The following is a 26052-nucleotide window of genomic DNA, read 5'->3' as shown; positions in this document are numbered from 1 at the left end:
ACAGTTGTAGGATATTATTTCATGGGGAAATAGTGGAAATAAAAGAAAGGAAAAATACATATATATATATATATATATATATTAGCGTCTATGAATAATATATTTCCAAATTATTGTGTAAATCAAAAAATATTGCTAATTAGAACACATTCACGCACGTGCATAAAATCCATGCCAACGTCATTAGAGAAAATTCACACAGAACTAATATTAATTAATGTATAACATAAAGACTTGTCGGTATGTGCATGTGTCTAACTCCTACATATGATTATTATTCAAAGGAGAACAACAGAATTATTATCTATATTAAATATAGCTCATATATATATATATATATATATATATATATATATAATAGTTATTTCTGATTTATAATTTTTCAAATAACAGATAAAGAATGAAAGTGACAAAGATTTTAATATTAAAATTGCTTTTCTAATAAGTGCTCGTTGAATATGATTGATTTTCCAATTGTAATTGAATTATGCTAAGCCTCACTTATCTTGTCAAGGAGGAAATCATTTTCCCCGTTTCGCGCATGATCTGCACTGATTTTCCCACTGACAATTTCAAGTAGAACAACTCCAAAACTGTAAACATCTGCTTGCTCTTGCTTTGATGATAGACACGAATGGATCTTCCTCACGGCAAAGCCTTGCTAATCCGATGTCCGATAACTTAGCAGTGTAAGATTTGTCAAGGAGAATATTTGCAGCTTTTATATTTCCATGAACAATGTCAAATCTTTTTTCTTCATGTAGATACTTCAAACCTTTTGCTATCCCCAAGCATATATCATGTCTCACTTTCCAATCAAGAATGGTTCTTGAATTTGGATCTACAAATTCATCAAGAAAGTATTTATGCTCAATTTTGCAACTTAATTAAACACAAATTTTATATGCTATGTTTTCTTACCGAACAAGGTCTGATGTAGGGAGCCATTATCCATATACTAATATATTAGCCGATAAAGGCCTTTCTTATCACAATAGCCATCCAACAATTTAACCACGTTCTCATGCCTCAATGATTTCAGGCTGAAAATTTCACTTTTTAATTCATTCTTCTCTTGCTGATTTATGTCAGGAGAAATCTTCTTCACTGCTAATTTAATTTCATCAGGAAGTTCAGCCTGCATGCAAAAGAATATCTCATCTCAGCTTAAAAAATTAATTTTCGTGAGACTACAATTCTTTATGAAGTCATTCATTACCTTGTATACTATCCCATAACGCCCTTTTCCAATCTCCATTTTGGAGTTAAAATTTCGAGTAGCATCTATTATTTCTTGGAGGGTGAAAGATTTGCCTTCTATGTGTATTTCTGTCTACACAAAACAAAAGATAGAAGAAGAAAATTATTGCATTACTTCTTTCAAAGATATTGGTATACATGCATGCGTGCAGTGTATAGAGTCTCACTTTGTAGCTCTTTGCTTTTAAGGCAGCCCATTTTCCACATGAATGCCAATACAAGCAATGGAGTTAATACAGCACCTACAACAATCCCTGCTATTTGTCGAGGAGAGAGCTTCTCTCCGCCAACTTTGAAGTCTGAAAACAGCAGTGGAAGTAAGCAAGAAGTTTTTTTTTTTTTTTTTTTCTCACCAATTGTGAAGTTTAAGGAAATGTAATTAAACTTTGATAATTTATTTAATTATTTATTTACTTGGGGTTACAGCAATAGCTGATATAAGAGGTCCATTGAGAAATGGCGGATATAATGGAGATGTTCCTTTGCCGGCCCAAAAGAAATGAATCTCCAATAGATTATCATGTACAAGAACAGGTAACTCCTTGGGTATCTTACGAATCTTTTTCAATTAGTTTCACATTCATATCTATTGTGGTTGATGAGTTATAAATTTTATAAAAAAGTAATGTGATTCTGTCATTGAGAAAAGTTACCATTTGTGTAGACTATTCAGCTGGGGTTTTGTTTGGTCTATAAATTTTATAATCTTGTATAATATTTTGGCTGTCTTCTGTAATTTTTCATGATTTATAGGCATGTCTAACTATTTTTCAAAAATTAGAATTCTTATTACTATCAATCCACCAGAATTTAGGAATTGAATATTTATGCATGCTCTTCTGTGTTTTTGGGTTCCAATTGATATTGATCCATTTTTCTATGTTCTTTTAATTCAAGAAGTATTATGAAGTGTTTGGATTATGTTAGAAGAACTAGACCCTTAGGTAACTATAACTAATTAGGAATTTTTATCTCTTAGGAGACTAGAGCTAGAATCCAATGTGATTTGTTATTAATATTTTCTTTACTTCATTTATTTTCTTTAGTTTCTTTATTTTTTTATTGCAAGTAAAATTGATAAATAGCCCTAAGGTAAGTACCAAAGAGGACATTTGCGAAAAGCTTATGTGAAGCTAAACGAGAATAAGTCAGGAATATCATTGTCATACTAGAACAAAATGCCCTTTTTTTAAGAATAGTTTGCCCCAATGACAACTGCAATTACAGCAAGTAAGTAACCCTAAATTCCTAAAATAACTATTGGCATGAAATTATAGTAATAATAAGATTTTTTTGTTAAAAATTAAAATTAACGTTATTTTTAATTTAACCAATTTTTACATGTAATTAAGTTAAATAAATATTTGGTAAATTAAAATTAATCTTGTTTGTAAATTAAATTAACATTGGCATATAAAATAAATTTAATTTAATACTTAGTAATTGTAAAATAAATTAGCATATTAGAATCTTTTTTAGGTTGTGATTGTTTGGGCCTTATGTGATATTAGAATAAATTACACATGTACATAATTAATTTAGTTTAATTATCCTTAGGGTAACTTAGTACAAAATTAGTTAATTAGGTTAAATAGAAACTTAGGGTTGTTTGAAATTAAATTTATTTGTAAATTAAATCTTAATAATAAATTAATTTTAGTCATCTGATAAATATCATTTAAATAATTAATAACCCCATAGATAGAAATTATTTGTGCATAAAAATTGTTTGTGAATTACTTGCGTGTATAGGATTAGAATTGCATTTTTAAGATAAAGTTTAATAGAGGAATAATAAACAAGACTTCTAGAAATATTAGTAGAGGATTGACACTCGAATTAACAAGTTTAGACAAGGCATAAAAGTTGCCTAATGCCTTCCTCTTATGTATCCACTATCTCAAACTTAGACATTGGGCTATGGTAATGATGATTATGGAAACTCTGCAAGGAGTAAGTTGTCATCAATGACCTTTGGTAAACACTGAATATGTCTCAGTTATTACTTGGGTGACGACTCCTATTTATCCATACTTTCGTGGCATAAATCCTTAGTACCGTGGTAGTGTTATAGGAAGATGGTACTTATCAGTAGTTCAATTTTATTACAATTGTATGAAGTGCATGTTTAAAAAATGTTGTCTAAGGAGGTGGTACTTAAGTGAGACCATTGTAACTTCATCATCTTTCTTGAATATTACTGGTGCATTTTTATATAATTCTAGTAGATGATATTTCACCTCATGCCTTACTATGATCCTCTATCCTCCAGGTGCACTTTCTTATCTGTAGAGAAATTATTCTATGCAACTATTGAATGTACAACAGATAAATTTTAACTATTTATTATGAAAGGATCTATGTAGAATGGACCATGATCAATAGCTATAATAAAATCATTCTATATATAATGGTTGTATCATTGAAAGTATTTAGGGTTGGTGTTCACGTTTGTCTAAGGCCGAAGAAGATGATTGAAGGCTGCTACACTCACCAAAAATGGTCAGTCAATAGTTGTTTGACCAGTAAGCACCATCCTTCTCTTTCTCTTTTCCTACTTTTGCTTTTTCCCATTTGATTCAAAATTTCTATTTTATTATATAATTTCTTTTCTTTCTAAGGCAATTGATTGAATTCTCTCTACTCTCCCATTGAGAAGAACAAAAAATACCCAAAAAAAGTTATAGTAATATGAAAATATCTTATTTTTTGTATAGTAATTATATGCATCACATTATAATTAAAATAGTATTTAAAAGATTATGGTATTAGTCATTATAGTTGTGAAAGTAGGCTCATCCTTAGTTTTATCACGATCGTAATGACTAAAGGACTATTATAACTAGTTTTGTTGCTATAGTTTTTCATTCCAAATAATCAACACAATCTAAATTTCAAGGCTAAATAAAAGATGTCATCAAGTGTAAAATAAATGATCATCCATTTTTTATTCTTTCGTTTTATAAATTTCGATATCTTATTTTATGAGAATCGATTCTTATTTTCGCTATGTTATTTTATGAGAATCAATTCTTATTGAACTTCAAATTACCATTTAAATGGTAATGGTGAGTCAATTTGGGCCTAATTATATAATTTGAGTTTAAACTTTTAATTTTAAGATTTGCAAAACCTTAATGTGAGATCTAGATGCAAAAATGGTTTCTAGATAACAATAATCTGAGGAAGCAACAGTTGAGAAATTGAAGAAAACAGCCAGCTAAGAACTATTTGATCCCGCCGAAACAAAGGAAAATATGCAGGATTTTGGGTATCATTTTCCAGTGTTCGTAGGGGAGGAGAGGAGTTATCGTCAACATGGGATACAAGATTGTAGCCATGCAAAAGAGGAAGAATTTGAGCCTTACACAGGAGGTTATTTGTTGACATAAGTTTGATGGTCAGATATTGTGATGGGTTGGGAAGAGAGGACAAACTACCAAAGGAGTTAGTCGCCCAACATGCTTGCGAAATGATCATTAGTGAAATATACAAGTGCAGATAATAACCATAAAAGATGGTTACAGTAGATATATAATACAAATCGTAGATATACACGAAAATGATAAATACAAGAAAGGATAGATACATTTTTTCTAAGTTATTTTTTTATTATAAATATTAAATTATGTAAATCTTAATAGTAAATATAAATAAAAGTATATAAAGCATTAATGAAAAAAAATTACAAAAATATTATGTATATCATAAAGGAAAATTCTCGATTACACCAAAATGTATAAGCTATTTTATACGCCCAACCAATTAAAAATTAGGAAATCATATTTTGTAGTTCGACCTATCATGTTTTATAATGAGATCTATTATGTTTTATGGTAGGATTCATCAATATTTTAATGATGTTCCGATTATTCATTGGATAGGTGCTTATGCCCTGGTGTGGCAAGAAGTTCTATGTTTGTAATGGATTGTTACGAATTTTGACTATTTATGTGTCTTTTTTTTATATCTATTTTTGTATAGAAATACTTTGCAGAGACATTGGTTATTTATTTAATTTTAATTTGTAATTATAAAATTAAAATTATTTAAATGTCATATATCTCATCACTTATGATTTTAATAAAATATTTAAATAATTTATATAAATAATATATTGAAATAGAAGCATAAATATTATTTACATATAACACTGCTTTTTTGTTTATATAATTTAAAGAGCGAAAATAAAATTTACTAATTATAATTTTTCTTTCTAATATTCAGGAAAAAGAAGCTATTTGCTATATATATAAATTTTTCTTTTTCTCTTCTCTTCATTAATCTTGTTGAAGGTTATTAATTGAAATTATTCTACTTGTAATTTAACCTTTTCTTTTTTAAGTATAATTTCGGAAATCAATGCTGTCGTGATTTGCGACAATCATTGTTGGATTAACTCACTAGGAACTCGTCCTCCCCATCAAAAGCGATACCCAAGTCCCTTCTAAACTCAATAGTGGCTTTAGCTTCAGAGGTAAGATTTAGGGAACGAATGGCACCATCGTTAGAGTATAAAAGGGCGTTCATGCGCCCTATATCACTATCTGTAACAGTCTACGATGGGCCTGCAATGCTTTCTTGTTCTTCTGAATTCTTGTCGTTTTAAGAAGAGCAATGGGCGAGTTACTTAAATTAGTTGGGCTGGAGGGTGCTAAGAGAGCAATGGGCTCATTGTTAGTGATGGGCCTTTTACATGCAACCAGTTCAGCTTCATTACCACCAGATATACCGTGTGACCCGCCAAGTCACCAACCCCAAACTTCACTTCCTGAAGATCTTCAACATGCAAACTAGGGACATTCTACAGATGTCGGCCTTGAGATCATCTCCCTTTCAAAATCATTAGCTTTGGCTAAACAAATCTGCATATCTCTAAGAATATCTGAGCTGGACTCAGCAACAGTGTCCTTGAATGTCTCGCACGAGCCTTCGGCAACAAAATGGTGTACTGCACAATTGAGGATATCGTCCACCCTGTTCCCTACTGCTCTCCTCGTGTAAAGGAGTGTCGCAGACTAAATTAGCAGCTGGGTCTTCAAAAGTTGCATATAGACATGATTGGAAGATGCGACGGCATTGGAATTCGAGAGCCCAATTTAGCTGGAACGTTGGAAGGACCCCTCAGAGCACTGCTCATCGGATCCCTCAGAAGTTTCTTGTTCATCGGCGCAATTCTGAACAGAGGATCGAAAGATCGCAAGTAAGGGTGGGTCTTCAATTTCGACGATGTTGTATCTGAGGCAATCCAAGTCCATAGAAATTGATTTATTGACAGGCGCAGGAGAATCAATTGGGATAAGCAACCTTGCACAATCAATTATTGATTTGATATGGTGGATATGTGAGTTGCCACGTAGGACCCCCAAAGATTCCCAACCAAGAAAAAAAAATTTCTCATTCCATATGTGCAGAGGGATTCCATGGAACCTTACCCAGAATTGGTGGAATTAAGCATTGGTTCCCATGGAGTGAATTCAGAAAACCATTGGTACAGCCAAGCCGATTGAACATCCTTGAAAGTGTCCATGATCAAAATTGAATCGAAAGTCAACAGTACTTGGTCACCACCCATAGGAAATATTTTAATCGAATGAACACCCTCGGTAGCGAAGTACAGTGACAAATGTTCGACTAGAATAGGGTTCAAAACGGTAGCCACCAAAGAGGAAGAGAACCACTCTTCGTTTATCTCCAATTCGTCGGCTGATTGCTTGTACCTTAAACCCGAAAGGTTTTTGCTGGATCCCATATTTTGTGGTAATTTGCTAGGATAAACATCCAATCTAGCCAAAACCTCTTTTCCTGTTTGATACTGTGAAGAGCTTCCTACCTCGGCTTTAACGTTCTGTGCATTTCGGTTGGCCAGTTCTTTCGGCCTATATTCAATAAAATATTCTTTATTGAAATCAAAAGCCTGTTTTTGCAAGCATTCATAACCAACTAAAAGCTTGGAAAATAAATTTAATTAATGTCATGAATTTTATTTATAAAATTAGTCGCATATTTCACACACCCAAAAAAATTTATATTCATTATATTGAATTAGTTATTCATATCTAATATATTTAATCCATGTATCTGAATATAAAACAATTAATCCATCCTTTAGAATTTGAAATTAAAAAGGATTACATCTGTAACAAAAATTAAATTAATGGACGAGAGTTGACAAAATAATTAAAAACATCAATTTTCTCTTATTTAAATGATATATAAGTTAATGAAAAAATTACAAATTAAAACTAAGAAACTAGGAGTTAGTTTACCGACCCACGGGAAGAGATGAAGTGGAGAGTAAAGGTTCTGTGGAGCTAGTTGAAGAGGTTGGCACATCATACTTTGGAACGGGCATCTTTGCAGGAAGATTTGGCAATGCTGCTTCAAAATTAAGAACCTGTAATGCTTGCCTCATCGATGGCCTAAGATTGAAATCTGGGTGAGCACACCACAGCCCAACAGTTAACAAGCATTCCATCTGTTCTACATTGAAATCCATGCCCAATCTCCTATCAACAACATCAAGAACCCTTCCATTTCCATATGCTTCCCATGCCCAACCCACCAATGAAATCTGAGCCTCTTCATTACTTGCTTCCATTGATCTCCTCCCACATGCAATTTCCAGGGCAACCACGCCAAAGCTGAACACATCTGATCCCTTACTAGCCTTCCCTGTACTAATGTATTCAGGTGCCATGTAACCAAACGTTCCGGCTAACCCTGTTGTCTTGAGGCCTAGCTCATTATCCATGAGCCTTGCCAAGCCAAAATCTCCAAGCTTGGTGTTGAAATTTGAATCCAACATCACATTGCTTGATTTAATGTCTCTATGCACTACACATTGTTCCCATTCTTCATGGAGATAGAGCAGAGCAGAGGCTAAACCAAGTGCTATATTATACCTTGCTTTCCAAGATAGCATATTTTCTCTTTTGAAGAGATGAGAATCAAGACTTCCATTAGGCATGAACTCATAAATAAGGAGGAACTCACCCTTTTCATGGCACCAACCCACAAGTTGTACAAGATTTTTGTGCCTCAATTTGCTAATGATCTTCACTTCTGACGTGTACTCCTTTCGTCCTTGTTTAGACGCTTTAGAGACTCTTTTCACTGCCACACTTAAATCAGACAAGTATCCTCTATAAACTCCTCCAAAACCTCCTTCCCCAAGTTTCCCTTCTTCTGCAAAGTTATTTGTGGCTCGAACCAATTCTTCATAAGAGAACCTCTTAGGCCCTGTTCCTTGCTCGAATTCATGATCCATGGAATCATCTGATTCAACATCTTCTTTCTTCCTCCTGTTTCTCCTCCAAGAAAAGATCAATATTGAGATCAACCCACCAATTGCAGCAAGTCCACCAGCCACACTACCAATTATTATACCTATGCTCTGCCCACCACCTCCCCCGCCTCCGCTTCCAACATCTGGCTTGGATGAAATTTCAGTTGAATTGAACTCCCATGAAAGAATATTATGTATCTCTGTGCTAGCACCAGTTGAAGATGAAAACCCAACAGTGACCCATTCAGGCAAAACCTTAGACAGATCAATTTCATATGAAAGGCTTGAATCCTTCCCATTGAAAACTGGATTATCATCGTAAGTCAAGAACAAACTCAAATTTCTTGTTTGAGAATTATAAGTGATCCACGCATTAGCCTCGGATCCATTTTTAATACTTCTACTCCAAGTAATGTTGGCCACTGACTTGATGGAGTTGACATTAATTCCTACATGATTATCATTGGGATCATAATCGTTCTTATAAGTATCAAACTCAACGGCTACTATTGCTTTTCCTGTAGTGTTGAAAGAAGAACAATTGCTGATCAGCGCAAGGCACCCTCCCCAAGCATCATCTGGAACTTGAGAGCCATTAGGAGCGAGGAAGAAGGCCAACCCATCGCCTCCATTTTGACGTGAAAGCGTCGATATATTAAAGGAAAAATGAGTAAGAAAGTCTGCAAATTTGCCTGTAGATCCATCCCAGAGGTGCATCTCTTGGGAGTACACAGCTCGGCCAACACTATCAATAAGATTAGAGTCAGCTCTGTTTCTGGTGAGTGATATAATTCCATCGATGTGTAAAGCATCGCCGGTTAAGTTCAGGTTTTGAGAGTTTGAGAAATTAGGGTAATCGAATGAAATTGCATATGAAAAAGGAAGATGCAGAAATAACAAAAACCAGGGTGAGAAGTAATGGAAACCAAAAGTTCTGAATCTGATAGGCATATTGAAAGAAAACGATAGGAACAAGAAAAATTTTGAGACTTCAAACATTGAAACAATCATATATATTCATTAGCATTAATTTTATTAACTTGTAAAATGGGAATTTCTTGGAAGAAATGTTGTTTCCAGACACCATGACAAATTCAAAGGCTTGGAAGAGGGGAAAAAAAAAGAAGAAATATTTGACCTACCACTTTTGACATGTTCAATTATTAATGCAAGATTTTGTGCAGAGAATGGATCAAGTTATTGTTGCTGTTGCTGTGCATATCTAATTATTAATTTAATTGTGTAATATTATTATTTTCAAATATAATATGTAAACTTTTTATATTTATATTTTAAATTCATGAATAATGAAGTAAGTATAAATAAGGTGTTTTTAGTGTTTTTATATATATATTAAAAAGTTTTAACTATTCTTATTGAAAAAATTAATTGCTCCCTCTGTCTAATTTCAATAGCTTTTTAAAATTTTTTACAGAAATTAAAGAAATAATTAGATAGCATCATTTTTATAATAAAAAAATATTAATAATTTACTAAAGTACTCTTACAGTATTATTGAAATATAGATAAGTGTTAAGAAGAGATAAATGCATTGAGAATAACAATAAATAAAGATAAAGTTAGAAAAAAATTAATTTTTTTATTTTCTAGAATAATAAATAAAGTGAGATAATTTTTTTTTTTTAAAATTATCGATTACAATGGAACACTGAGAGCAAGTAATTATTTTGAAATTCACTGATTTTGGCATTAAGAGGCAGTGTTGGGTCTAAAAGATAGGATTTATATCCTGCTTTAATATATGCAAATTAAGGAACAATTTTTATAAATTATTATTTCTAAGTTTGGAAAAGTTCAAATGCATTGAATAATGAGAAATTTTTATCTAATGGAATATCGAATCCTGCCCAAGCAAAAATTCCAACATTTTTTCAAAAAATAAACCGTGTGGACATCATGATTAAGCACCGAGACAAAGTTAATTAATTCATCATAAAAAAACAATTGGGCATTTGCATTTCTTTTTCCTTAAATAACAATGTTCTGACCCTATGAATCAATAGTTTATTTATCTTAATTTATTCTCTTTATTCACTTTTATTTATTATTTTCTAAAAATTATTTTATTTATTTTAAAAATTAAAAATATTAATTATATATATGATTTTTTAAAATTTATTTTACTATTTTTTTCTCTTTTTATAAAATAAAAGATAAGTCAAATAAAAAATATTTTATCTGACTTAATTACTTTTTTTTTAATTGCTATAAAAAATTCTTAATTGACATATAAAAATGGACGGTAGAATATTATTTAATTTTTCAATTAAAGGAGCTCAAAGTCAATTATACGGGAATAGTATTAATTAACTATATTACTTAATATATTAATTAGAATTCATTGAATTTGCCAATTTGACGAGCTACAGTCTTATGGACCACTTCAATCATAATGATTGAGCCTGTTGATTTTATCCAATTTCAACCTAAATTAGCATTGAATTTGACAATTTGACTAGCTACAATCTTATGGACCAGTTCAATCATATGATAGAACCCGTTGATATTATCCAATTTCAACGTAAAATTAGCATTTCACTTGATCATAAGTCAAGAATATCTTTGGCCATCGGTTCAAGCCTAATACAATTATATATATAATTTTATCCTTATTCTACCGAATATAATAATATATTAATTAGGCAAGTGAAATTTGAAGAAAGTATTTACTCTAACCTATAAAAATCAGTTTAAAGGCACATAATGTTAAATTTATAAATATTTAAAATTTTAAATAATTATGTGTTTAGTTAAAATATATATATATATAAGTGACTAATAAATAATTGATATGTTTGATAAAAAAAATATATTATAAACACATTTATTATTAAAATAATTAAAATAGATATTAAATGAGGTTGTGGTAAAATTTATTAATATAAAATATAATAATTAATTATTACTTTTATTATCATATATATATATATATATTAATTTATTTACCATTAGAGAAAATTTATAGAAAAATAAAATTTAAGGTCCTTTATATTTAGATATTGGTATTTTTGAAATAATTATGAATTTGAATTTTATACTTAAAGTGAAAATTTTAATGCACTTCCCTGATTCCCCACAATCTTTATTTATTTTTATTATTATTTTAATATATCAGAATAAAACACTTTTTTTTAATAAAATGGAGGCAAAAGGCATAAATTTGCCACTTTAAATTTAAAATATTTACCTATTAAAATTTTGAAAATTTTTTAAATAATTAGAAATTAAGAATAAAAATAAAGAAAAAAAAATCAAGAACCAATGCTATCATCCTAGATACTACACTTTAATGGACTTAAGCTACCTCAAACATGATCTCTTTCCACTAATTTTACTAGAAGGAACACATAGCTTAGCAACGGAAATTAACAATTTATTTAATAAATTTTCAAACGGATTTAAAACGAGCTACAATGAAATAGTTTCCATCACTAAATTCTGCAGAAAAGAAAAATCAAAATTTTGGATTAGTCAAGTTCGGATATTGGTCTGTTCAAGTTATTTTTAATTAAGATCTATTGAAGATCGAAAATGATAAGAGATCAGTACGAAATAAATAGAAGGAACTACGTTACTCAGCGAAACAAAAATGTTAAAAACTAAGAGTTTGGGGGATCAACCCTAACTTGTTCATTCGCATTCAGGTCTTGAGACCCACAAACCCTTTCGTCCTCGCTATCACTCTCAGTCCCTTTACTAGGAGCTAGTTTTTCCAACCAGGTGAAATCTTTAATGGGATAGCATTTGATCATTGAACCCAAAGATTCAGACTGGGAAGTGGACTAATCATATAGTCTACTCCAAAACCCAATCTCTAGTAGGTCGAATTCACCAGATCCAAACCCGATCCTAAGTAGATCGAACCTAGCCACAAACTAGCTCAAGTAGGGCATCAATTCATGTCTAACCATCTCCAAGCTCATAGAGATCGGTAAGATCATTAGATCATCTCTGAGTTCATAGAGATTGACCGTCTAACTAGGTAGTAGCTCAGATGATTACAAATTGATAATCAAGAGACTAGTGCTACAAAACTGAGCTCAAAATGATATGGCCTCGAAACAAATGTTGTTTTTGAGTACTGTTGACGTGATCCACCTCGGAAATAACATAGAATAACTCTGTTGCATATGGCAAAACAAGAGCTTGGGATTGGCTAAAAGAATTCTGGGATTATCACTAACTATCTCCTATCATTGTATATATAGGCCTCCAATGTCACACCTTACCCCTCCGTAAGACATAACATGATCCCGTAGTATACCTAATGAATTATCGAATTTCGCCTATCGATAACCCATTAAATACACTAAAAGGGATTTTAAACAAATTCAATTCATTTTAAATTGGAAAGTAATGTTAAAACATTATTAAAAGCCTTTAAGTGGGGTTTATGTCATAAGTGAATATTTTGGTTAATTCGATTTTTCCGTAAATTTTATAAAAATTTTGGCAGAGTGCTCGCTGTAATTAAAGAAAGCAGTTCTTCAAAATCTGAAAAGAAAGCACTTCCAATATTCATTTCACAACCCCAACTCCAAAAAATCCTTAATTTAACACAAATTCATTTCAATTAACACAACTCCATACATTTTCAATACTCATCAATTCTTAATTCAACACATTTGAAATAAACACCAAATTTCTTTTATTTAATTTGATTTACATACACAAGTCTTAGTTCAAAGGAAAGAAAACTGGAAATAATATTATTATAAATTTTATTGTACAACTGCTCAACTAATACAAAAGAAATATTTATATCAAAAGTAATTACAAGGGTATAAACAATATACCCATACAAAAATCCTCAAAATGTCCTCCTGTCACCAGAACAGCTCACTCTGCTGCTTTATCCTTTCCTCTATCTACGACAGCAAATAAAAGCCATCGCTGAGTAACTTTTACTCAGTGGTGCACAATAAAAATTTAAAATAGCTAAATATAAAAGCATACATTGAGAAACACATTTTTAAGTCCTTTCACAATCACATTTCATGAAATTAGTGTCAACTTTTACAATACCATTTCATTAAAATAATTTATAAATCACAATGTTGCCAATCAATACACAACTTAGGTCATGACACAAAATTTCCGATCAATGCCGTGTTGTACACCACGACAAATCAATCTAAACCCTACTAATCGAAATCAACGAGGGAGGTGGCTAGCTAGCTATATGAGTACTCATCTGATCTCAACCTCAAACTGGCAAGCAAGAGAGGGAGGAACATAGTGTATCTCAACCCCATAAATGGAGGAGGAATAAAATGATACTGTCATGCTAAGTGTGAATCCAAAACCAAATTCAAAATCAAGTTACTTAAACACTTCATGCAAACACTAAGCAATTTTCATTTCAATTTCCATGTGCAAAGTAGTCAACACAACATTTAACAATGCCATAATAAACACAATTTATTTACAATATATATTCAAAAGAGTTTTCAAGTAGAAAAAGAGAAGTTAAAATTTTATTGTGCACAAACCTCTAATGAGTCACCTCTCTGCCTTAACTCACTTTTTTCTTATCTTTCTCAGTGTCTTTTTCTACTGAAACACACAATTTAAAGTGTTTCAATACTCATTAAATTTATTTCTAACTAATAAATAACTCAACAACTAAATTTTATAGACTTAATCTACCCCATGCAATTTATAACATTTTAAGTCCTTTGCATTTTTGGTTATGGTAGTGATTACTATTCATTTCACTATTCAAGTAAAAAATGTTGACTTTTTCATCTTTAATAAGTGTGTTAGTTCTAATTAATCCCACATACCACATTTTGGGTCACAATTATGTTGGCATTGATTGCCAATTGAATTTCTAAGCTCCTTAAGTGAAATTCCAAAAATTCAATTTTGGGTCACTTATTTCTACTGTTCATTGGACCTTCTACTATGGGAATTTAGCTGACTTCCCTTCATTAAAGTTGTTCCTTAGTGTCCTAGCTTTAATTTCCTTTTTGAATAACTCCATTTGGAGTTTTGTACCTCAAGTTATGGCCATTTAACTATAACTGGCCAGATTGACTACAGTCCAGATTTCTAGGAAAGTTTTAGGTTCTGGCAGATTTGGTGACCCAACTTTGGGTGGCAAATCGATTTGGTTATGGTCAGAATTTTGGATTATATTCTTCATGAAAGTTGTTCTACTCTATCATAGCTTTCTAATGGTATAAAAATAAGGTCATTTGGACTTTTCTACACTAATTTATGACTATTTGAACAAGTACTGTTTATATGGTCAATTCTGTACAGTGGCAGGGTACCTAATCCGGATTTAACGTAATTTTTCACCCACTTTTGGTCGGTTTTAGGGCAGGGTTTCTATATGAAAATTGTAGCTTTGGGTCTTAATTTTCATCTCCAATTGGCCTCACACCAATTGGAGCAACAGAATTTCAATTATGGCCATTTAAATTGACCATGGTCAGGCTGTCTAGATTGAGGCAGCTTCACCTACAATCCCACTTCAATTTCCATGCATTAAATCAACTCCCAAACATACCAATTGACCACTTTAAACATCAGTTTGGTCAATTGACATCAATTCACTAATTCCCTAAATTTTTCCCCAAAACCCTAATGTCAAGAACCCTAATTTCACCAAGTAGCACAATTAATGAAATTAAAGTACTCAAATCACATCTACTACCTCAATTGAACTTGTATACATGATTAATTGAAATAAAACACATCATCTTCCCCAACATCCCATGGCTGCCGAATTCTCTATGGTTCCTTAACTTGTCATTTTGTTTCAATTTTCAACAATTCTCTTTCACTTAAATGCCTACTCATGAATATAGGAAGAAAATTAGAAGGATTTTCTACTAACCTCTTGTATAGCTTTTCAATCTTCAAATCCCTTCAAGTTTCCTCAACTTTCTTTCTCCCACACTTCTTCTTGGAGTTTACTTTGAAGGTTTCTACAATTTTCTATAAGGGGTTTAGAGTAGAATTTAGGGTTTATAAAGCTTGCAAGGGTGTGTTAATGGAGGTTGGAGAGGAAGTGGTGAGAGAGAAGAGAGAGATGGGAGACGGGTTGAAGATGAGGAAAAGAAGATCAAATTTTTTTTTTCTTAATTTGTCTTTTAATTGTTAGAAATTATCCCAAAATTTTCAATTTTTAAAATTAAAATTTATTGCATTATGCTTGTGTCATGCATGATGTCATAACTCTTTTAAATTTTGGAAATTTCTTTTCCTTTTTCATTTTCTTCCATACACCTCTTCAATTTGAATTAAATTTTCAATATTTTAATTTCTTAAATTTTAGTGGACAATTATGCCAAATGTAACACCCCAAATTTTATTATTTATGAGTATTTTTGGTATTTTAATTTTATTTGAATTTTAGGAATTTTTTTGAGATTTTTCGGATTTTAAAAATCGGGTTCGATTTTCCGAAAATATAAACTTTGATGATTTTTAAAAATTAATTTAAAGACCACGTGGCAAAACTAAAAATATATTTGGAGTCTACGTATTTTTCTGAGTTTTCGGGAATTTTTTCGGAATTTTTGGACCTCGTTTTCGGTCCCGAGGCAGAGTAAAAATTCAAAATTTTGTATTTCGAATCGAACCGGCCGAATCAAAACGGACCGGATCGGACTGGTCGAATCGGACCGGTCTCTTCTCTTTTTCTTCCTCTTCCTCCCGCGCGCGACGCCCTCTCCTCTCTTCTCTCTCGTTTCTCTCTCCTCCCACGGCCACCGCCTCCCTGCGTCCTCCTCGCGGCGCCACCTCCCACTGTCCCAGTGGCACGCCGTAACGGCCGGAAAACGCCGCGCGAAAGTCCCCTGCGCGCGCCGCGCCGCTTCAGCTTCCTCGGCCAAATCCGGCCGATCCGGCCACCGATTGGACCGGGTCTTGTGTCCAAAACCATCTACTCGGTGAGAGCTTTCCATAGACACCAAGAACGCCGAAATCCATCGAGCGGATTGTCCGATTTTAGCTCGGGAAGATTTTAGCCCATTTCGACTTTTGGGCTAGATTTCTCAAAAACCGTGAATCCCACGAGAAAACCGAGGCCACCAGCACGCTCCATTCGTCGAGAGCTTCGCAACGACATAAATTTCGAATTTTTCCGACACCGTTTTTTGATGGGTCCCACGGAACTTTGCAGTGTATTTTCGAGCACCAAATGAGCTTAGAAAATTCTGAAAAAATTTATGTACTAACCCCCGTGTTATGGGCTTCGTGTAGGTATCCTCGATTCGCGGAAATTCGGCGATTGACCGGTTACGCAAATTTGGGCGAATGCACTGTTCTGGAAAAGTCTCCGAATTGGGCCGAGGTTTTGGCTAGCCCCCCATAGTCAGACATCCCGAGCGCGCTCCCGAAGTCGGAATCGGCAAACGTAAACCAGAAACTTGTTTTAACGTAATTTTCTAGTGATTAAATAGGATTAATAATCCATAAAATATTCGTTTTAGCTTAGAAAATTACGATTCTTTTTGCTATAGCTTAGGAATATTGCTAAGGCCCGCGGGGCATAGTTTTATAATTTTTAGAGCTTTTTTGGGGTGTTTTTGCAAAGATGATCTATAATAAGTAATAAATTGAATTTTTGCGTAGTGTGATTGATGATCGATTTGATGGGCCTGGGAGGGTGTGATATGATTGAGCTGATATATGGATTGTGAATATAGAAGTGCGTTTTTAGCCCTTTTGCAGGTTGGGTAGGTCCTAGGTATAGGGGAGACTCTGCCGGATTTTCGGCACGACTTAGGACGTAATTGGTCTTTTCTTTGTTTGTATTGAGTCAGATTGTATTAAATAAATGTAATATGATTGTCAGGTGAGCCGGGACAGCCTTCTTCTTCCGCCCAGCCGCCACAGTGATTGTCGTCAAGTCTGTGAGTAAAATATTAATTTTAATTGTAATTTCGATATTATTATATGTTTAGCATGCCCATGCATCACTTATATGCATAAATTTATGTAGTTAAACTCTAGGCACGATTTATGATGCATTGATAAATGTTAAAGTGCCATGTATGTTGTTGTGGTAATTTGGAGCAGTGTGCGTGCGTTGGCGTGCGTGTGATGTGGTGTGGACTATGGATAGGACGGGTAGACACGGCTTGAGTTCTTCGCTGGGACCCGGTCCTTCGGGGTAGACACGGCTTGAGTTCTTCGCTGGGACCCCGATTTGGTAATTAAGTGGAAGTCCGAGCTGAGTTCTTCGCTGGCACCAGGTTGGAATTAAGAGAGTCAGATAGGGATCGGCTCCCATATATTATGAATGATGTTACAGGGTGCGTGAGTGCTCCAAATTACCTTTTTGATGCTATGATGTGAATATGATGTTGATGTTGCATTTCACTCTACAGGTTGCATTAGTTCAGATAGTTATAGAGATTATAGTTAAGATTGATATTTTACTCTGAGTCGAATGCTCACTCTGCTCAAAATTTTTTACAGGCCACAGGAGGATATTTTGTTCTGGGTTAACCTGCTTTTCTACCTCGCAGGTTGTTTATCAATATTGTGTAATTTTAATTACTCCTAGAATTTCCGCATGTGTTAGCAGTAATTATTTGAATTTGGTCTGTAATATTATTATCATGTTAGACCTGTAAACTTAATATTCTATGTCTGTTTTGATGGATTGGATGAGGGAGCTGAGCTCCCATTTATTATTATGTTGATGAGTATGTGGAGGGTGAGCTGAGCTCCCCAATGGATTGTTTATTGTGTTTACAGGTCGGGTGAGTCGAAAACTCCCCGTTGGAAAGTCCATTTTATGTCAGGACTCAGTAAGTTTGTTTTCTTGAAATTGGGCCCAAAAGTGCATTAGAGTTGGGTTAATGAACAGTTAGGCTTACTACGGGCCTCGGGGCTTTAAGTCGCCAGTCCTAGTGCCGGTCCGGCCCATAGGTTGGGTCGTGACAAATGTGGTATCAGAGCTTAGGCTCCAGATTCTTAGGGAATGTTTGTCTAAAGTGTTGGGAAGAGTCTACTAGGAGTCACATGCGGAAATATAGGGTCCACATTCGTCTTGCATTGTCATCTTTGCTTCTAGTTTCTGCTCCATATGTTATGTATAAATATGAGTCTATAGAGCTGTGTAATGAGCAGTTTTGAATTTTTGTGGGCTAATGTTGCTGAATTTCAGGAAAATGCGTAGAAGCAGGAGAGCTGCCACGCACTGAACCGGATGTGCCCGACGAGGTGTCGACAGATGAGGCGCCGCCCCAGGAGGCGGGGTAGGAGGCCTAGAGCTGCTCAAGTAGAGGAGCAGCCACCCCCAGTACAGGATCAGTCCTTTATGGCACAGGGTCCCATGGACCCCATGGCAGCTACTCTAGCTGGTCTGCAGAGAACCATCGACATGATGGCTCAGTATATGGTCCATCCTCCACAGCAGCAGCAGTCCACCGCACCAAGAGAGGAATCTTACAAACAGATCATAAATTTCAAGAAGTTGGTGCCTGGTACCTATGATGTGTCAGACGATGCATATCGGTTTTTGGATTCTCGCAGACGTGCAGAAATGCAATCTGATTGACTGATAGAAGATTGATAGAGTGTATGCAGCACGTCATGGGACCCATGCCTAGACAATGGATGAATGACTACGTGTTACCCCGGATGGAGGGTTTGACATGGGCTCAGTTTGTGGAACTGTTCACCAATCGGTTTGTGCCAGAAAGCTTCAGAGATCAGAAACAGTGGGCCTTTGAGGCCCTAAGACAGAATGGCAGTGCAGAGATGAATATGCTGCTGCACTTCGAATTGAGCAGATATGCCCCTACAAAGGTAGCTACGCTGAAACTATGAAGGTGAAGAGGTTCCTAAAGGGGCTTGACAGGAGATATGCAAACCTGGCCATGATGTCTGATCAGTCTTTTGATGTGGTGGTTGATCAAGCTAGACAGATTGAGATCAGTTATGCTGTAGATGACAGCGGAAGAGCAAAGAAAAACAGAGCAGAGGGTTCTTCAGGTGTTCCCCACATGGGGATTACGGATAGTGGTGGCCAAACTACTTACAGAGGAAGAAGCAGAAATAAGAGGAGTGGTTTTAGACACAAATCGAGGGTTCGCACTGAGTACGGATCCAAAGCGGTGGTAACGATTCAGGCACGCAGCGATTCGCTCGTTCAGGATCCTCTTTGGCACCGTGTGCACAGTGTGGAAGAGGACATTCAGGACCTTGTTTGATGGGATCAGGAGTATGCTTCAGGTGTGGCCAACCGGGTCACTTTGCTAGAGAATGCCCCGTTTTCAGTGAGCCGCAGATGGGGTCACAGGGTTCTGTTGCAAATGTTCCTCGCCAGTTGTATCCGGGTGCTTCCAACATGGCAGTGCCGATTCAATGGCCAACAGGCCGAGGACAAGGGGGCGTGGATTTGGAGGCGGTCAGAGGTAGAAGTCGATCGTGGTTACGCCACTCGGGTAGGGGTCAAGCTCGAGTTTTCACCCCGACCCACCGGGATGCTCAAGCTTCAAATGCGCTTGTGGCGGTATTCTTCTCGTCTTCTTATGAGGCTCGCGTTTTGATAGATCCAGTGCTACGCACTCATTTGTCTCCCTGTGTTTGCCATGAGGTTGGGTAGAAACCCTACAACTTTAGAGTGCCCTTTGTCGTTAGCTACCCCACTTAGTGACAACATAGATGTAGACATGGTATTTCCGGTAGCCCAGTGGTAGTGGATGGAAAGATCCTCCCAGCAGACTTGGTTCCTCTACCAGTAATGGATTTCGATGTAATCCTGGGGATGGATTGGTTGGCAACTCATTATGCCACCTTAGACTGCAGGAACAAAAAGGTATACTTCCACATACCTGGTGTGGAAGAGTTTAGCTTTGATGGTGATAGGAGCGTGGCTCCATATAATTTGGTGTCAGCAATTAGTGCCAGAAAAATGTTCAGGCGTGGATGCCAAGGGTATTTGGCATTGGTGAGAGATACATCTGTAGAAGGTGTCAGCATGGAAAATGTTCCTGTTGTCAGAGAATTTATGGATGTCTTCCCAGAGGAGCTTCCAGGGTTGCCACCAGAAAGGGGAATAGAGTTCTGCATTGATGTTATTCCGGGTACAAACCCCATATCCATGCCACCTTACAGGATGGCACCAGCAGAATTGAAAGAGCTGAAGGAGCAACTACAGGAGCTTTTGGACAAGGGTTTCATACGTCCGAGCACTTCACCCTGGGGTGCTCCTGTTCTATTTGTAAGAAAGAAGGATGGGTCATTAAGGTTGTGTATCGACTACAGACAGCTGAACAAGGTGACTGTGAAGAACAAGTATCCACTTCCTCGGATCGATGATCTGTTTGATCAGCTCCAAGGAGCTAGATTCTTTTCCAAGATAGACCTGCGGTCAGGCTACCATCAATTGAGAATCAGGAATGAGGACGTGTCCAAAACGGCTTTCAGAACAAGATATGGTCATTATGAGTTCTTGGTGATGTCTTTTGGACTCACTAATGCACCAGCAGCCTTCATGGACTTGATGAACAGGGTGTTCAAGCCATTTTTGGACCGTTTTGTCATCGTATTCATAGATGAAATTCTGGTATACTCTCGAACCGAGGAAGAACACGTGTGGCACTTGAGGATGGTGTTGCAGACCTTGAGGGAGCACCAGCTATACGCCAAATTTTCGAAATGTGAATTTTGGCTAGAAAGCATCTCATTCTTGGGACACGTGGTTTCTAGTGACGGTATTCAAGTGGATCCCAAGAAAATTGAAGCTGTAACTGATTGGCTTAGGCCTACAACAGTCACTGAGGTGCGAAGTTTTCTGGGTTTAGCTGGCTACTACAGGCGTTTTGTGCAAGATTTCTCCAGGATAGCGGCTCCCCTAACTAAGTTGACCAGGAAGAATGTTCCATTCATTTGGACAGATGACTGTGAGGCGAGTTTCCAGAAGCTTAAGGAGTGTCTAACCACTGCCCCTGTGTTGACACTACCTGTGAGTGGTGAAGGATACACCGTGTATTGTGACGCCTCCAGAGTTGGCCTAGGGTGTGTTTTGATGCAGAATGGAAAGGTAGTGGCTTATGCTTCAAGGCAGCTGAAGAGGCATGAGCAGAACTACCCCACCCATGATTTGGAAATGGCGGCTGTAGTCTTTGCACTAAAAATCTGGAGACACTACCTGTATGGTGAAGTGTGCGAGATATACACCAACCACAAGAGTTTAAAGTACATCTTCCAACAGAGGGACTTGAACTTGAGACAGAGAAGATGGATGGAGCTTCTGAAAGACTATGATTGCACCATCCAGTACCACCCTGGAAAGGCCAATGTTGTGGCAGATGCCTTGAGCAGAAAATCTTACAGCGCTTTGGCGCACATTTAATTCGAGAAGAGACCATTGATTCAGGAGGTACATGAGCTGATGGATCAAGGTTTAATCCTAGATCTTTCAGATGAGGGGGTATTGTTGGCTCACTTTTCAGTGAGGCCAGACTTGAGGGACAGAGTTAGAGTTTCCCAGCACAGAGACCAACAACTGATGAAGATTATAGAAAGAGTACAGCAAGGTGAAGGTGGTGAGTTTGGATTTGCCAATGATGGCGCCCTAGTGCAAGGTTCTAGGATATGTGTGCCCAATGTGGACAACCTCAGGAATGAAATCATGCGAGAGGCACACTACACACTGTACAGTGTCCATCCAGGTTCCACCAAGATGTACCATGATGTGAAAGATAGCTATTGGTGGAATGGCATGAAGAGGGACATCGCAGACTTTGTGTCCAAGTGCTTGACTTGTCAGAAGGTGAAGTTTGAACACCAGAGACCGTCAGGGAAGCTGCAAGAGCTCCCTATCCCAGAATGGAAGTGGGAAATGATCACTATGGATTTTGTGACTGGGTTGCCTCGTACCACGCGAGGATATGATTCGATATGGGTAATTGTAGACCGCTTGACCAAATCAGCTCACTTCTTACCTGTAAAGACTACATACTCTGTGGCACAGTATGCCCGGCTCTACATTCGAGAAATAGTCAGATTGCATGGAGTTCCGGCTTCCATAATATCTGACAGAGGGCCCCAGTTCACTTCTCGATTTTGGAGAAAGTTGCAGGAGGCACTTGGCACACAATTGAACTTCAGTACAGCTTTCCACCCTCAGACAGACGGACAGTCCGAAAGGACAATCCAAACACTGGAAGACATGCTTCGCATGAGTGTCTTGGATTTTGGAGGTCAATGGGATGAGCAGCTAGCTTTGGTGGAGTTTGCCTATAACAACAGTTATCACTCCAGCATAGGGATGGCACCCTATGAGGCATTATATGGAAGAAAGTGTAGGTCTCCTCTGTGTTGGACAGAAATGGGGGAAGCAAGGGTGCATGATGTAGACCTAGTGCAGTACACTTCAGAGGTAGTTCCTTTAATCAGGGAACGACTGAGGACAGCTTTCAGTAGACAGAAGAGTTACGCAGACCCCAGACGGAGGGATGTGGAGTTTGCAGTGGGCGACTATGTATTCCTGAAGGTATCTCCAATGAAGGGAGTCATGAGATTCGGAAAGAAGGGCAAGTTGGCACCTCGGTATATTGGACCTTTTGAGGTTACGGATAGAGTTGGAGCAGTTGCCTACCGGTTGGAGCTACCACCCAACCTTTCTCACGTTCATCCCGTGTTTCACATCTCCATGCTCAGGAAATACATTCCCGATCCTTCTCATGTACTGCAGCCGGATGTGATAGAACTAAATGAGAACTTGACATTTGAGGAGCAACCTGTAGCCATAGTGGACTACCAAGTAAGACAGCTAAGATCCAAACAGATCCCTATGGTTAAGGTTTTGTGGAGGAGTCAGTCAGTGGAAGAGTGCACCTGGGAGTCAGAGCGGGACATGCGTAGCAAGTACCCTTACTTGTTCAATGTATAATCATGTACTTTATTCTGCCTTGTGTAAAAATTCGAGGACGAATTTTCTGTAAGGGGGGAAGAATGTAACACCCCAAATTTTATTATTTATGAGTATTTTTGGTATTTTAATTTTATTTGAATTTTAGGAATTTTTTTGAGATTTTTCGGATTTTAAAAATCGGGTTCGATTTTCCGAAAATATAAACTTTGATGATTTTTAAAAATTAATTTAAAGACCACGTGGCAAAACTAAAAATATATTTGGAGTCTACGTATTTTTCTGAGTTTTCAGAAATTTTTTTCGAAATTTTTGGACCTCGTTTTCGGTCCCGAGGCAGAGTAAAAATTCAAAATTTTGTATTTCGAATCGAACCGGCCGAATCGAACCGGACCGGATCGGACCGGTCGAATCGGACCGGTCTCTTCTCTTTTTCTTCCTCTTCCTCCCGCGCGCGACGCCCTCTCCTCTCTTCTCTCTCGTTTCTCTCTCCTCCCCTCCCCTGCCGCCGGCCAGCCGCCTCCCCTGCGTCCTCCCCTCGCCGGCGCCGCCTCGGTATCCCGGCCCGGTAGCCGCCAGAGCAGCCGGAAAGCGCGCGAAAGTCCCTGCGCCGCGCCGCTTCAGCTTCCTCGGCCAAATCCGGCCGATCCGGCCACCGATTGGACCGGGTCTTGTGTCCAAAACCATCTACTCGGCGAGAGCTTTCCATAGACACCAAGAACGCCGAAATCCATCGAGCGGATTGTCCGATTTTAGCTCGGGAAGATTTTAGCCCATTTCGACTTTTGGGCTAGATTTCTCGAAAACCGTGAATCCCACGAGAAAACCGAGGCCACCAGCACGCTCCATTCGTCGAGAGCTTCGCAACGACATAAATTTCGAATTTTTTCGACACCGTTTTTCGGTGGGTCCCACGGAACTTTGCAGTGTATTTTCGAGCACCAAATGAGCTTAGAAAATTCTGAAAAATTTATGTACTAACCCCCGTGTTATGGGCTTCGTGTAGGTATCCTCGATTCGCGGAAATTCGACAGTTGACCGGGTCTGCAAATTTCGGGCGCATGCACTGCACGAAAAGTCTCCGAATTGGGCCGAGGTTTTGGCTAGCCCCCCATTGTCAGATGTCCCGAGCGCGTTCCCGAAGTCGGAATCGGCAAAGGTAAACCCGAACCTTGTTTTTACGTAATTTTCTAGTGCTTAAATAGGATTAAAAATTCATAAAATATTCGTGGTAGCTTAGAAAATTACGATTCTTTTTGCAATAGCTTAGTAATATTGCTAAGGACCGCGGGGCAAAGTTTTATAATTTTTAGAGCTTGTTTGGGCAGTTTTTGCAAAGATGATCAATAATAAGGACTAAATTGAAATTTTGCGTATTGTGATGGATGACTGATTTGATGGGCCCAGGAGGGGCTGTGTGATATGATTGAACTGTTGATATATGGATTGTGAATATAGAAGTGCGTTTTTAGCCCTTTTGCAGGTTGGGTAGGTCCTAGGTATAGGGGAGACTCTGCCGGATTTTCGGCACGACTTAGGACGTAATTGGTCTTTTCTTTGTTTGTATTGAGTCAGATTGTATTAAATAAATGTAATATGATTGTCAGGTGAGCCGGGACAGCCTTCTTCCTCCGCCCAGCCGCCACAGTGATTGTCGTCAAGTCTGTGAGTAAAATATTAATTTTAATTGTAATTTCGATATTATTATATGTTTAGCATGCCCATGCATCACTTATATGCATATATTTATGTAGTTAAACTCTAGGCACGATTTATGATGCATTGATAAATGTTAAAGTGCCATGTATGTTGTTGTGGTAATTTGGAGCAGTGTGCGTGCGTTGGCGTGCGTGTGATGTGGTGTGGACTATGGATAGGACGGGTAGACACGGCTTGAGTTCTTTGCTGGGACCCGGTCCTTCGGGGTAGACACGGCTTGAGTTCTTCGCTAGGACCCCGATTTGGTAATTAAGTGGAAGTCCGAGCTGAGTTCTTCGCTGGCACCAGGTTGGAATTAAGAGAGCTGTATAGGGGATCAGCTCCCATATATTATGAATGATGTTACAGGGTGCGTGAGTGCTCCAAATTACCTTTTTGATGCTATGATGTGAATATGATGTTGATGTTGCATTTCACTCTACAGGTTGCATTAGTTCAGATAGTTATAGAGATTATAGTTAAGATTGATATTTTACTCTCTGAGTCGAACGCTCACTCCTGTTCAAAAATTTTTACAGGCCACAGGAGGATATTTTGTTCTGGGTTAACCTGCTTTTCTACCTCGCAGGTTGTTTATCAATATTGTGTAATTTTAATTACTCCTAGAATTTCCGCATGTGTTAGCAGTAATTATTTGAATTTGGTCTGTAATATTATTATCATGTTGGACCTGTAAACTTAATATTCTATGTCTGTTTTGATGGATTGGATGAGGGAGCTGAGCTCCCATTTATTATTATGTTGATGAGTATGTGGAGGGTGAGCTGAGCTCCCCAATGGATTGTTTATTGTGTTTACAGGTCGGGTGAGTCGAAAACTCCCCGTTGGAAAGTCCATTTTATGGCCGGACTCTGTCCGTTTGTTTTCTTGAAATTGGGCCCAAATGGGCCTTAGAGTTGGGTTAATGAACAGTTAG

General features: G+C 36.9%; 2 protein-coding genes and 1 long non-coding RNA gene across 3 annotated transcripts; 1 reads left to right on the top strand and 2 right to left on the bottom strand.

Moving 5' to 3' along the window:
- Positions 1-572: 572 nt before the first annotated feature.
- Positions 573-5790, bottom strand: LOC131172816 (probable LRR receptor-like serine/threonine-protein kinase At1g53440). Its single transcript, XM_058134353.1, has 6 exons — positions 5665-5790; positions 1675-1819; positions 1399-1559; positions 1220-1333; positions 994-1138; positions 573-841 (listed from the first exon to the last, which is right to left on the bottom strand). Exons 1-6 carry the CDS (start codon positions 5788-5790, stop codon positions 573-575), a joined length of 960 nt encoding a protein of 319 aa, XP_057990336.1.
- A 1591-nt stretch (positions 5791-7381) lies between these two features.
- LOC110638670 (L-type lectin-domain containing receptor kinase IX.1-like) lies at positions 7382-9587 on the bottom strand. The gene has a single exon (XM_021789286.2). The coding sequence runs from the start codon at positions 9557-9559 to the stop codon at positions 7526-7528; it is 2034 nt and encodes a 677-aa protein (XP_021644978.2). The 5' UTR covers positions 9560-9587; the 3' UTR covers positions 7382-7525.
- A 14902-nt stretch (positions 9588-24489) lies between these two features.
- Positions 24490-25787, top strand: LOC131173150 (uncharacterized). The gene is made up of 3 exons (XR_009143386.1): positions 24490-24576; positions 25025-25082; positions 25655-25787. It is a non-coding gene; the product is annotated as an uncharacterized LOC131173150 (long non-coding RNA).
- Positions 25788-26052: the final 265 nt, after the last annotated feature.

Source organism: Hevea brasiliensis, chromosome 14 (assembly GCF_030052815.1).
Source record: "Hevea brasiliensis isolate MT/VB/25A 57/8 chromosome 14, ASM3005281v1, whole genome shotgun sequence".
NCBI lineage: Eukaryota > Viridiplantae > Streptophyta > Magnoliopsida > Malpighiales > Euphorbiaceae > Hevea > Hevea brasiliensis.
The sequence above is the reverse complement of the archived record's forward strand: the minus strand, read 5'-3'. Positions and strand labels throughout refer to the sequence as shown.